Source organism: Monopterus albus, unplaced genomic scaffold (genome assembly GCF_001952655.1).
Source record: "Monopterus albus unplaced genomic scaffold, M_albus_1.0 scaffold41.1, whole genome shotgun sequence".
In the NCBI taxonomy this organism is placed as follows: Eukaryota; Metazoa; Chordata; class Actinopteri; order Synbranchiformes; family Synbranchidae; genus Monopterus; species Monopterus albus.
The window spans coordinates 2,336,296-2,351,275 of record NW_018127921.1 but is presented as its reverse complement, the minus strand read 5'-3'; the positions used below and the strand labels follow the sequence as shown (position 1 = coordinate 2,351,275).

The 14,980-nt window shown below is 40.8% G+C and overlaps 1 protein-coding gene across 1 annotated transcript in view; it reads left to right on the top strand.

Moving 5' to 3' along the window:
• The window catches only part of exoc4 (exocyst complex component 4), a 133,603-nt gene extending 118,979 nt beyond the window's left edge, over positions 1-14,624 (top strand). The window contains exon 20 of the mRNA XM_020599515.1: positions 12,561-14,624. Within this exon, the coding sequence (XP_020455171.1) occupies positions 12,561-12,798 (238 nt within the window). The 3' untranslated portion in view covers positions 12,799-14,624. The remainder of the gene's footprint in view (positions 1-12,560) is intronic.
• The last annotated feature ends 356 nt before the right edge of the window (positions 14,625-14,980 follow it).

Here is a 14,980-nt window from a genome sequence, read left to right as displayed (position 1 = left end):
GTGGAGGTTCACTGAGGTTTTGGGGTTGCTTTGCTACTTCAAGCACTGGGTGTCTTGACTGTGTGTATGGCTTTATGAAATCTGAAGACTACCAGTGAATTCTAGGGCACAGTGTAGGGCCAGGTGTCAGAAAGCTGGGTCTCCATCAGAGGTTGTGGCTCTTACAGCAGGACAATGACCCAAAGCAGACTTCACACAGCACCAGAAATGGTTTCAGACAATGAACTGGAGAGTTCTGAACTGGCCAGCAATGAGTCCAGGTCTAAATCCCACAGAGCAGCTGTGGAGAGATCTCAGAACAGCAGCTGGGAGAAGGAACCCTTCGAATCTGAGAGACATGGAGCAGCTGGCAAAAGAAGAGTGGTCCAGAATTCCAGTAGAGAGGAGGAAGAAACTCACTGATGGTTACAGGAAGTGACTGATTTCAGTTATTTTGTCTGTGCTACCAAATATTAAGTTGAGGGCATCAGTAAGTCTGTCCAGTCCATTATTGGAGCTCTTTCTTTGTGGAATGAATCAGATTTGGCTTTTTCCCAGTTTTTTGTGTGGATCCAATACAAGCAAAGGGATAAACAGGAGAAGACCAAAGAACTTGTGATTGCAACAATTTTCTGGGAGAAGTGATGCGTAATCTGACAGAAATTCAGGGGTATTGATATTTTTGGTCATGATTGTATGTGGTGCTAGCAAGCTTACCAGACTGTAGTCATCACAGAAACACAGTTACCGCAACAAGCACAATGGGCCTCTGTCCTCATGGAAACAGCTATAAACATGCAGTTATGCAATCATAGAAACATCATGATTTCATTTAGCAACACAGACATCTTGTTAGGTTTAGGAACAAAAACTACTTGGTCAGGTTTAGGAAAATAAACCTTCCTCATCATGATTACAATAATAAACACATAGTTAAGGTTAGATTATAACTGTAACACTTCACACATAATTACAACTAGAGATCACCTAAACTGTTGGCTGTCATAACCTGCTGGTCCACACAACATACAGTTTTTACAGGAGAACAGTCTCTTTGTGTCTTTGGTCTGGGAATTTGAAGTTGCCAGCTATGGATCTAGGAGATTTTGATTGTTATATTTGATTCATTTTCATAGACTAAACAACTTCAGAATCAAAAGAACAAGCTAATGAATCCATCAGTAAATAATCATTAGAGCCTCAGCTTATTTGGAAAAACATCAACTATAGTTGCCACAAAAACTGTGCTTACACAAATGCTTTTACTGCAGGGCCCTTTGAGCTGTTATCAATGAACCATCCCCACAGAGAAAAGACAAACTGACAAGCTTTGATGTGAAATTCATGCAATATGACATTTGATGGAGCAATCCCAATAAACCATATTAGTTGAATGATATAATCAGTGTTGAATTGCATATTGATCATCAGATCTACAATGAGCAAGATGTGTCTACTGAAGCAGAAAAAGATGATAGTAAAATCTATTGTCCTATAAGTATTATTGTACTATAAGCCCACCCACCCTTCTTATGTTACACACACACACACACACACACACACACACACACACACACACACACACACACACACATTCTCCCCTCTAGTAATGCATCCATTTCCTCTCCCCCATTGCTCTCCTCTTAGTTGGGGTGTGTCCATCCATCTCAGTGTCTGGCTAGGCTCTTGGCAAGTAGTGGGGGCTTCTCATCGCACTCAGCAGCGGAGCTGTCCAGCCAGCACTCTCCCTCATTACTCCCATGCTTCTTCTTCCTGAAAATGCACTTTTAAAGCACCTTAATTGCATTGGGGAGATAATCCCGTGGGCACGAGACAGGAAGCCTTAGCCATATAGAGCTCTATGGGGCTGAATGGGTGGAGTGTGTGTGTTGTGTGTGCTGGGATGAGGAGGGTGGAGAGCCGAGATTCTTTGTGTCAAATCAATGGTCCATCTAGAGACTAATGTAGCTCTGGGCAACTCCTCAGGAAGCATTAAGACTATTAGTGCAGGTCTGGCAGGAACACACTCACACACAGAGATGCAGTACACACACATGCACACACATACACTTTGCCTATCTGTGATGGACACACACTGATGCATTCACATTATTTGAAGATGGAGAGACGCTGAAGCAATTTGGATGTTGGTCATAAATGCACATGCAACATGTGCCCATGTTTGTTTTTGAGTTTTGAGTGGTATTAGTGTGTGTGTCTGTATGTGTGTGTGTGTTTGTAGATTGTTTGCATGGCTAGTAACATCCAGACATAGCTACTGTATGAGGCCAAATCTCAGCAGCCAAGATCAGACCTACATTTGCAGGATCAACAGCCACAGGAAAGAATGTGCGTGTTCTTGTACTTGCTACATAGTGAGGACCAAAAAGTTTTTCGCTACAGAGTAAGGACGTGTGTGTGTGTGGGTTTGTCTTTATATACTTGTGCGAACCAACCCCTGACGGAACACCTTTGTTGTGTGGATATTTCTTCTTATGTGGACCTTTTGGGTGGTCCACACAATGAAAATGCTAGGATGGCTCCTTTCATCCTAAAGAATGATCTGTCTAAGTTTCAGAAGATGTCCACATACAGAGAGTAAAGTCAGAGAAATGTGTGCCAGCGTGTGCTCTAAAAGTATCATGTTCTGATTAAATACTGCTTAAGCTGAATTCATGCAATACTGCCTGTGTCCTTAAAAGGGCGCAAACTGGGCAGCTTAGAAGTGGGTGGAAATCAAGCAATATTTATAACACCTGGAGCTTGAGGCTCACCTTCAGCTAATGTTGCATTAAATGCATGCCTCAACACTGTGGAGACTGCGGTAGCACCACAATCGGTGTGCTGAGAGATACGACGAGGAGAGAACCGTAAAAGCTGAATTAGACTGTTAAGATGTTAATTATTGAATATGCCTTTACTCAGTGTATGGAACATGCTTTTGTTTTGAAGGACATTATTGTATATACTTCCGGGGTTTGTAAGAGAGTGAGAGAACACTGAAGTGAGACCATGCATTGTCTTTTCTTTTTTTATATAGGAGCATAGAAGAGAGCTCCTATTATTTTTTCTATTGACTGATGCCAGTCCAGAGCCCCATGTTATGTTGCATGTTTGTTGTGACAAAATAAACACACCGGAGAAGGCTAAGCGTTAAGACAACATTTATTATTCCGAGCCAAAGGAGAGGACTGCGCACCCTGTCCAACATAGACGATGAAAAAAAACTGCAAATTGTCCGGGTAAGATTTATGAAACTAGTTAGTTGTTTTGGTTTGAAACTAAATTCTGGTTTAGTCCTCTGGCTCATTCTCCAGCGTTAGTATTTGTGAAGCTATTAAGCTAATGTTTGCTTTGCATTATTTCTTTAAATAGAGGCTCACAAGTTAAAGCTATTTAAATTGTCTTTGAAGATATGCCAACTTTATGCAGGAAAATAAAGCTGATGTTTGCTTTATTTGTAACGGTAAGTCCCAAACAGGCCATGCTGCACTCTGCTTCACCCATGGAGAACCACACATCTCCAGCCAGGCTCTTATCATCTCTGGGACCTCACACTGACCCCCCCGCCTCTGCTACACATTATCCAGGGAGGAGCACACACCTCCGGTCCAACAAGTGAACACCACACAAGCGTTAAATACAATTTACATTGGCAAAATTAAAAACCACATGCTTCCATCTTTGTAATGCTGTGGTTTGGGTTAACCAGGAAAGTAAGATGGGACAGTTATGAAAGATCTGCTAAAATCTGGTGATATAACATGCATTGTTTTTGTGCTTTGTGACAGAAGGTCCAGTTCACCTAATCTGCTTGGCAACAGGCTCCGGTCCTCACATGTGTAGAAGAAAAAAAGATATTTTTTATTTCGTGTTTTCTGAATTCTGAACTGACATTTTGATTCTCTATTTCCACCTCATGATAGATTTGTGTTTTGCACCATTGTAGCTATAGTAGAAGTGGTGGCCCTCACAAAGAAGTCACAGAACGTGGGCCACACAAAGGCATAAAGACATGTATGGGTGAACGTGTGTTTTCATGGCAAGGTCTCTCAGTCAGACGCTTGCTCGTGAGTCAAGGTCAAACACAGACACACCTTCACACACAAGTGGACACATGCCATCTGCTCAGAAACAGTCAGGGGGCTCAGTCCTATTCTGCAGAACTGTGTGTGACTGCAATTGCACATCTGTGTGTTTGACTATACTGTACATTGTGAGGACTAGTTTGAGTTTTATTCCATGGGAGGGAGGAAACATTTTTGCTGGTCCTCACTTTCTAAGACACCCTAAAACTGCCTTTGAGGGTTAAGACTTGGATAAGTTTAGAATTAGGTTCAGGTTAGGTTAGGGTTTGGGTAAGCCTTGGGGTTAGGCATGGAGTTGTGATGGTTAAGGTTATGGTAAGAGGCTATGGAATACATTATGTCAGCGATTATCTTCACAAAGATAGCTGTACATATGTGTGTGTATGTGTGTAATGACTGCATCCTCAACCTTGGCACACCATCGATCTCCTCTCCTTGTCTTACCTCACTCTCTCCCTCTTTATATACTGATTTTTGGTTTCTTGACAGAAGCATAGATGAGATAAACAGATGAGACTGTTTAGGTTTTTTAATCTTGAAAAGGCCAGAAGGCCACAATAGTTACCAACAAACACAACTTTAAAAAAAACTTATTGTTGCCTGGCAACAGTCTACTTAGGCTTATGGAGCAAACTTTGGACTTTTGCTTGGTAACAGATATACTGTAGTAACCTTAGAGATCCAAAATAATTAGCTGTCACTGATTTGAAGCCTACGTGCATATTGTTTACTGCACACCTTGGTTAGCAAGTGACCTAAGAAAAACATTTACAGTTATTTTAGTCTTGCAACTCAAATTTAGTTTGTTTTTCACCTCTTCCCTGTTATCAAGTTCCATACTGCTTTACATATCCTGATTCAGAACCTGTGGAAATTGATTTTGTGTTGATCAAATAAACATGTCAACAATACTTGTTTTACTGTAGATTTGATTGACTTGCTTAATGTGATGCAGCTGAAACACGTTTTGTCAAATGCAGAAGACGTGAATGTAACTGCATTGAAGAGTATGATTGCATTTAGATACACCAACCAACACAGCCTTTTTTTTACTGCAGCACACTCACTACATACTACAGACATGTTATACAGGCTCACAGAGCAGACATGGCAAACCCATAACACACATTCGCTATCACACACTCGTGGTGGAGCTCTGAGCTGCCCGGTGGCCTGTGTAGGCAGGTTGTAGGGCTGTCACAGCATCCCTTGCAAACTTGTAAGCCTTATATCCCATAGCTAGGCTAAACACCAGTCTGACAGGCTTACTGTAGCAATGCCCCCGAGTTCAGCCCACTGCACCCACCTGTCCGCTACTGGAAATTACTACAGCATGCAGGTGTGCATGTTTGAATTGTACAAGGGCTTTGTGTACTGTGTATTTTCCCAAAGTGTGCTGCCCCAGCCTCTAAGATCTGGTGTGTGTGTTTCAGTAAATTGTCTTTTGTGCATGTGTGTCTAAACCCCAACGTGTGTGTCAAGGTGACAGGCTGGTGTGTCTGCAGAGAATGTGGTAATAAGAACAGCTGACGGCCGTGTCAGGAGGTAGTGGGTGTCAACAGATAAAACTGTTTGTATTTAGGCCTGGCTTCGGTACACTGTCACTTTGCTCGGCTTCAGTCTCGCTCCCTGTCACCTTGTGTCTCTCTCTTTATCTCTTTCTTTTAACTCTCTCAATCTCGTTTCCTCATTTCTGTCTTTTTTCTTCTTCTGCTGCCATCCAACCACCTACACCACCTCTGCTGAGTTGTTATTCTCTCTTCTTCTTTCAGCCCCTCCCTTCCTCTGTTCACTGTGTGTGCATGCGCAAGATGCAGTATGATGAGACTGGTCTTTGCTGATGAAGGCTGTCTGTGTGTGTGTGCGTTTATGTATGTGAACCTCACAGCATGATGTCGTAAGCCAGTGAATGTGTGTATGGGTGTGTTTGTTGTGCATGGCGCAGCATGATGGAACTGGTCTTTGCTGATGAAGCTTCAGTCTCAGAGTCTCTGCAGACATTTCCTCATTACCAGAGGAGAGACAAATGCACTGCTCTGGAGGGAGGGAGAAACAGAAGGGAGTGAAGGAGACCTTAGAGAGTGATTGAAAGGGGAAGAAGTATGTACAGACTGAGACTCCATCCCTATGAAGCTGGGTAATTTTGAAAGCATAATTTACTTATACTACATTTTAAAATGTATCCAAATGGAAGAATAAACATCTTAATCACCATATTAAAAGCCCTGTTAAATATGCAATTATGTTCAAGCCTACTCTGGTCATGAAAGCTTACAGCTGCTGGTTGTAGATAGGACCTTTTCCAGAGACACAGCAACAGAAATAACAACAGTTTGAACAGCAATGGGAAAATATTTCACTGTAAACAATGCTCAAAGAAATGTTAAAGGAGTCAAATCAAATGAGACACTTGGCTTCTCATGGAGAGTGGAGCAGCAAGCTGTCCCACACCTGAATGCTTCATCTAGAGAAGTACCAGAAAAAAAGGGTGTCATGGTTTAAGAAACATTTGAGAATCTCTGCTCTGTAAAACCTGAAGAACAGTAAAATAGCTTTGTTTGTTCGGTCCCCTTCTACTCGTTGTGATCAGCCAAACTGTTTTACTACAGCAGAGCTCACAACTTTAGTTGTTTTTATTATCATATTTTTATTTTTCTGTCATTTGAAAACTGGATGAACAGCAGGTTTATTGTGGACCATAAATGCCACCTGTTATCCAGTCATGTTGAGGCTTCTCAGAGGGTTAAAATGACCAGATTTAGACAGCAGCGTTGAAACCAGTGAAACGCAGGAAGAGGAGATTAGGCCGTTTGCCTTGTTGTTGGTGTCAGTTGCCCTGGTATTTGTTACTGCAGCAACAAGCTGATCAAGAGCATCCTCCTCAGTCTCCCCCATCCTTTCTTCTCCTCTTCCTTCCTCACCTCATCTCTCTCTCACTAACTATTGTGCTGTTCCAAACACGCTGACGGAGGCAGCCTCTAATGGCCTTAATACTGTACACACTGGAAATGAGGGGAAATGAACTGCACCAATTCTTGTCTTTCTCTTGCTTTTCTTTTCTCTCTGTCTTCATCTTTTTCCTCCTGCTCCCCCACTTTTGCTCTATGTTTCTCTCTCTCACACTCTTGTGCCATTCAGATCTCTCTCCTATGCTGCATCCATGCATCATAAATTTACTTAATAATCTTTGTATATGAGAAAAGGGAGGGGGCAGCTAATTAAAATTTAATCGAATGTATACCAGGGAGGCATGCTGACACTTAGACAAGCTTATTACTAAAGTAGTGCAGTTTCCACCTGCTTCCTATGGAGGAAGCAGGTGGAAACTGGTAAAAAAAAGAATAAATTAAAATGTATTTTAGTATTGTTGAAAAAAATGAATGCCAGTTTTATTAAGCAGCTCTATCACTAACAGATAAAAGAGGTGTGTGTGTGTGTGTGTTTGCATGTTACCATGTGTGTCACAGGGGGTTCTTTTGTGATGGTGGGGTGCTGTGAGATTTTAATCTTATTAACAGCCCTTTCCCTGTCTGGCAAATGGCTTTCCAACTGCTTGGGTAATGAACTGTTTGAAAGTGTTTTTTTAGCACACAGTAACATACATCAGTCAGACACATAGATTGATAGACACGGGCGCACACACACACGCGCACACGCTTTCTTTTTCTGAACCGGCCGTCTCCCTTTTGTAGTGAACAGAGGCCAGATTGCCAGCTGTCCTCACAACTCAGATATACACACACACACACACACACACACACACTCACACTATCAACTGACAGCCTAACACACTGTTTCCCTTCGGAGGCATCTTTCCTGTTTTGAAATTAGATGCTACAGAAACTGCAACACCAACCTGCACAGTGGATTTAGTGACCCTTCATCAGTTATAAATCAGCATCAGTAGACCTGCTTTTAACAAATCCTGTGTGAAGTTTTTCCTAAATGCATCACTGCAGGGTGAATTATAGTTGCTATTATACTGTAGTTAAGCCAGTTTTTTTGTTGTTGCTTTTGTTTTCTCCTGTCAGCTGCTGCATCAATAGATGGATTCCAAATGTTCCAGCTGCTTTTACTGTAATCTCAGACAAATACTTTTTAAGACTGGTGACAAATGTCCCAACAGTGCTTGGTATCTGTCACTGTCATAATGATTTCAGTTTTCAGCACGCACGTTTGTTGTTCAATCCCTCCTGTGAAGTTGTGGAAGAAGTACTCAGATTGTTTACTTAAGTAAAAGCAGCAATACCACAGTGTAGAAATACTCTGTTAAAGTGTAACTGCATTCCTGAAATTCTTACTTGATTAAAAGTATTAACATAAAATATAATTAAAGTACCAAAGATAAAGGTACTCCTTATACAAAATGCCACAGTTTACATTGGTGTACATCATATTATTCAGTTATTATTATTGTGTACATCACATTTAATGTTGCATCTGGTAAAGGTAGAGCTAATTGTAAGCATATAGTGAAATTTTAATTACTGCTGGGTTGCTTGTGAATTTTACACCAAGGATCAATAAATCTTATGATTATACTGTACTTTGTTTTATAAACCTCACTCTGAAAAGTAACTAGTAACTAAAGTTATCAAATAAATATAGTGAGTACACAGTACAATATTTTTCTCTGAAATGTAGTGAAGACAAAGTATGAAGTAGCAGAAAATGAAAATACTCAAGTAAACTACAGGTGCCTCAAAACTGTACTTAAGTAAATGTACTTAGTTACTGTGTGCATAACCATTCTACCAGAAGGATTTTCTTTGTTGCAACAGTGAGCTGAGCCTACTAACTTCGGTCAGCCAGCCTGCACAAGTTCAACTTGGAGATAGTTTGTACTGGTTGGAGTTGTTAGGTTTTGAATGTCCACCTGAACAACCAAAGATAGTTTGTCAATCTATCATAGGGCTTACACATCCATAAATAAGCTGTATACACAAGTACTTAACACACATCCCCCACACAGACAATTGCAATAACTCTGCCTTTTAGAAAGTTCAAATGAGACAGTCTCATGAACACAGGTACACTTTCTAGTCTTGTTTATCGCTCTGTTCAAAACCACCAATTTCTTTTCATTGAGCTGATTCCCACTGAGATTGGGGAGGGAAGTCTTCTGTTCCCTCAACAAAAAAAAAAGAGTATTTTTGTGATTTTGTGTTTTTCCCATTAGATCATATAACAAGGTGATTTGCCTCAAGCGTGCAGTTAATCGCTGGGTCTAGGGAATGAAATGGGAATGCTGCAGAGCTGGTGTTGTGATGTGTTCCTGGGGTAAATGTGCCACACTCAAACACACACTAAACAGTCACAGCAGAGACACTTTCAGAAGCACCAGCATTCAGCCGTTTATCAGCTAGAAAGACAAACACATTTCATTATGAGATAACACCACAAGTGGGACCTTTCTTTTTTTTGTTTTTGCCTTTCTTCTGTTTTCCCCCCTGGTTAAAGAGTGAACTACTGTGACCCTCATCGGTATTGACAAGCTTTTTTCCTGAAACAAGCTTAGGGGTGGAAAAATGAACAAGACCTTTTTGAGAAATGGAGAGCAGGATGGAGAGTGAGACGGAATGCAAATGCTCTGATGACCAAGGACATTACTTGTCAGAGGAAGGCCAAAAACAGATATTATTCACCTCTGTTCCTTACTCATCTCTTAAGCCATTACTCTTTTCTCTCTCTGTCTGTCTCTCACTCTCCATCTCTTTCATTCTGCCCCTCTATTCTTACCACGTCTTTTTATTTTGCTGCAGAATCTCTAAAATGACATTACATAAAACACCTTTGGAACAGAAGTTCCCAGAGTCCTCATTAGCACCTCGTTAGCACCAAAAATGATCATCTCAGGAAAGGAATGAGTCTTGGATGGTTGGTGGACCTAAACAAATGAGATAAAAATATCTTTTCTTACCAAAGTATCTTTTTATTGCACCATATCTGGTAGCTTCCTCTGGCACTGCAGAGAACTTAGCCCTCACTTCCTGATGCTTTGATGGGCATAATTACAAATGAGATTCAAGATTCAAGATTTTTATTTGCCATTTATGCATAAACAGACAGTCTAGGCATATATGAATTCTTTTGCAGGGCTCTCCTGGAGTCAAGTAAAGAGTTTAAAGCCAAAAGAACAAACACCTAGTCTAAATATAAGATCACCTAAGAATACAAAAAACAAGAATACCCATGAATATAAAATTGTGGAAATGAGCATGTTTTTTTTTCTGCTATCACACAAGAAAGAGTTGTAAACAGGTAGACATAACATTGTTTTTTCAGTCACAGTCCCTCTTCGGGCAGCTACAGTCGTCTCTCTTCGCTGTACTGGTGCATACACAGAGCAGCAGGAGACAGCTGCTTCTGAGTAACTGGCATCTGCCCTTGACCAGGGTGGCCAGTTTATGCTAGCAAAGGAAGCTTCTTTTGTCTACAAGGATGAAAAGTTTCAGCCAACACTCCATAATATTCAGTGTTACACAGTGACACAAAATCATTAAAATATATTTCTTGTGTTGCTGTGTGGAGAGCCATAGCAAAAAAAATGATTACATTTCACACAAAAGTGAATCAGAAGGAGAATGTGTACAAGTGGAACAAACAGGAACTACTTCTCCTTCCACCTGCCACAGTATTATGCAAACTACTGCTCTGTAAACGCATTAGCTACTGAGAATCAGACTACATTTTATTAATCTCCACAGGGAAATAGCTGTTTAACAGTTGCTCCAGATTGTGTAAGTTTTAGCCTATAATCATACAAGAAATACAATACAAGAACTACAAGAAAGCACCGGGGTGCAGTCTGGAGTCTCATGGTAACAGACTAGATGTCACGTGCATTTGCCAGGAGGAGGGATGTAAACAACAACCATGATGGCATATGAAAGCTTCCTGGGTATGTAGTATAAATGTTGTCCCACGGCTACAGTTCAAAATCATGACTATGGAAACACCCTTTCACAGTTATGGTAAATGGTCTTATACTTGTATAGCGCCTTTCTATGCTTTTACAGCACACTCAAAGCGCTTTCACACTATTTGGCCATTCACCCATTCGCACTCCCAAACATTCACACACTGGTGACATCACCGGGAGCAACTGGGGGTTCAGTGTCTTGCTCAAGGACACCTCGACATGTTGACTGGACAAGCCGGGAATCAAACCGCTAATCCTCCGGTTAGGAAACGACCCGCTCTACCTCCTGAGCCACAGCCGCCCCAACCAGGATGACACCATTTGTTGTTAATTAAAGCAGAAATCTCTTATAAATATACCTTATAGCTCCTCTATAGACCCATTTCTTTTCCCTCGTTGTTTTTTGGACAGAGTATCAGTACTGGGTTTTATTTGGGATCAGATCAGACAGGCAGTCAATGGTACTGTGCATCGCTAATGTCCAGCCATAAAAAAAGGATACTTCTTATATTTTAAGTTCTGTAATGGTTACCCATATTTTTTATATTAAACATACATGTCATCATATTGTATGCAATGTACAGTATCTCGCTTGCTGTCCTCATGTTCTAACTGGACCTGCAGATGATACTAATGTAGGGAAGTGTTAATGCCCAGTGTATCTTTAAAAAAGAGGATTTGTTCCTAGGCCAGGTACAGATAGCGGTGAAATCTAGTCTAGTGTGTCCTTGAATTTCGGTGTTTCTGTCGACACAATGCCACAAATACATGAACTCTCAAAAGTATTTGACCTGTTTTGCCCCAGAGCAAAGACAAATAATCTGTCCTGCATTCCAGGACCTTCCTGTGCATGACCTCACCTCCAGCCCCTCCTGTTCTTGCAATGGAATGTGTAAACTACTAATATCTATATTCCTAGCCAAATATATTTTTTAGTGGACTGATTCTAATGAATTTGTCAGCCTATGGTCACATGTAGTACACAGGACCCAGGACCTCCACCTGTGAATACTCTGTTGACAAAAAGAAATAGTGTATAAAAACAAACACACACACAGTCTTTTCTTTCTTCTGTGTGGCATTATCTGACCTTTCTATGATGTTTTAGTCAGCAGGTGGAAATGTGTGTTATTCAACAATACCCACTCTCCCTCTGTGCTCCTTTATCATTATGTACTTCATGGTCTATTTCAAATGGCCCATTGTGGCATCAGGTCCTGGTTAAAGGCCTATTAATTCTGCACACACCTCTTTCCTCTTTTGGCTTTGTCCACAGTGTTTCATTAAAGCAGCCTTATTAGTTTGTAGCTGGTGAAACGGTGAGGTCCTTGAAGGCCTTTTTAAGAAAATTAGGCTTGACAGCAACAGCGGTTAGTTTGGCTTTTGTGTTTTGCCTTTGTTGCTGTTGCCTCTTTTGATTTTGCACTGGAATAATGCCAAGAGGAATATAAAGTGTTTTTCTGTCTTCCCCCTCAATTTCCTATCATTTTCTTGCTCAACTCATTTTCTTACTCTTTATCTTCCTGTCATTTTCTTTCTCTCTTACCTCACTCCTTCTATCCTCCATTCAGGCAGTACTATGAGATGCTGTACAACACTGCAGAGGAGCGGCTGAACCTGGTGGTGGACCAGGGTGTTCGCTACACGGAGCTGGAGTACATCAATGCCCTATCCTTGCTTCATCGCAGTCAGACGGGTGTAGGGGACCTGAGCACCCAAAACACCCGGCTGCAGCGCCTTAAAGAGATCATCTGTGAGCAGGCTGCTATCAAACAGGCCTCCAAGGACAAGAAGATCACCACAGTGTAATGATAAGGACAGGGTTCAGAAGGGTGTTTTGCTGTGTGGAATTCAGAGAAACATGGTCTATGAAAGAGAATAACAGTGCGTATTCCAATCAAATAACCTCTGTCCTACATGTTTCTTGCTCCTTCAGATCTGTGTAGCAGATAATTGGGTGAGGTATACAAAAGTAGTAAATGAAGGAGTAAAAATCTTGCAGAGCAGAGGATATTTGAGAATTGGGTTAGAAAACAGAAAAAGTTGCTTGCTCTAGATTTAGATCATAATGTGTGTGAAGCTATATCCTATCTATGATGGAAATGCATTGTAATCAAGGGCCGACACAGATACACTTTCTTCAAACTCTGGGCATGTAGATTACATATGCAGCACTAACTCACTCTGACTGGGGAGCAATGTGACAACCAACACAGATGGAAGCTTACACAACTAGTTCCTTAGGTGTCTGTGTCATAAGGTAACCTATATTGTCATTTTTCACTTTTAAAATACATAACAAATGCAGCATGCATGCTCAAAATGTAACTGTCCCCCCTAGTCGCTATGACTCTAGCTCCAGAAAAAAAGGCAATTGCCTTGGACACTCACCCAAACTTAGGCCCCATTGCATCTCATTTTCCTATTAGATCTAAACTGCTGCTCTCAATTACACCTCTATCTCTCCTCTCCTGGCAGCCCCATGGGCCCACTGATTCTGTCTGCAATAACAGATGCCAGATTAGACTGTCTGAATGAGGCCACATCTTCTGCTCGCTGCCAATTTGGGTTGGTCCCCAAAGATTTCCCAGCTGAGAAATGTATCATATGTTTGTTTAAAAAAATCTGTTTGTTCTGTCTTTTTTTTTTCTTATAGTTTGAGCAGTAAACTTGTGCATCTAATATGTTTGTTTTTATTTAACATCTTTTAGAAATTGGACAAAAGACCAAATAATTAAGATATTTCTTTCTAATTTCACTTTCACTCTTCAGTAAAACCAGGACAAGGTTTATCCCAGATGTAGAATTAATTGTTCTTTATGTCTTAAGGTGAGGAATACATTTAATCAGTCATACTACGTAGCTTTATAAACTGAAGCAATGCAATTCTGAAAATTTACTTTGCTGTCCCCCACATTGCCGGAGTGTTTTCAAATGAACTAAACTCAACGATCACAAATCATTCCCCTCCCTGCATCCCTCCCTGTTTTAGTTCATTAATTTGGGAGAAAAGTACTTAAGAAGAAGATAGGGGAATGGGAGCTTTGTCAATACAGCGGGCCCAGAGCTGGTGTCCCTGAAGTCCATAGAGCAATCCATCATAATGACACATAGGCAGGCATCGGTGGGAGAACAGCTGTGGAGCTGCTGAGGATTTCAGCTGCCACTCTGAAATGTACACTTGGTGTAAAATCTAAAATTTGCTCATTCATATGTTCACGTCAGAGCTACTTTGTAATGTTATACATGGGAAACTTTAATACAGTGTTAAGCAACTGACCACAGACAGATGCTATTACATTACCGTCTCACTGCACACACACAACCCATAAAAGACCAGAAACATACGTACTGGGCATACTCTGTGTATGGAACCATTACTACTCTCCATGCTTTTTATTTATGAATATAAGTAAAATGTCATAAAGGTTAAAAAAAAATTCCCCTAAAACTCCCCTTCTATTTCATGTTTCTTTTCCTTTGCAGTGCACCTTTATTTTGTACAGATATTCAATCAGTTTTATGTTTCAAGTAAGAATGAATGAAATTCTGTACATCAAAGTGTGTTAGTTTTGAACAAGTTTAAACAACTTGCTTGTTCCTCTGGTCAGTGAATGAAAATAAACCATCCAAATTCCAACCTTGACTTGTTTCTTTTTCTTCTTCTCCTCCTCCTCCTTTCTTTCTTTCTTGTACAGTGTTTTCCTTGCATCATTGTAAAACAGTTATATTTTCCACTGAGAGCACTACAGCTAGAGTATATACACATACTAAAATCTCCTCCACATGAGTAAACCCTTATGACTGAGACAGGTCCAAAACCAACACTATAGGATACACTTTACCTGACAGGTGTGATGTCCTGCATGACACGATTTGAAGCATGAAGTGCTAAAGTGCAGCATACTGGAATGAGAAAAATAAATACAGACAACGCATCACCTGAAGGCATAAATTCATGGCTGCACTCTTTTTGGCACAATGGGGTTGC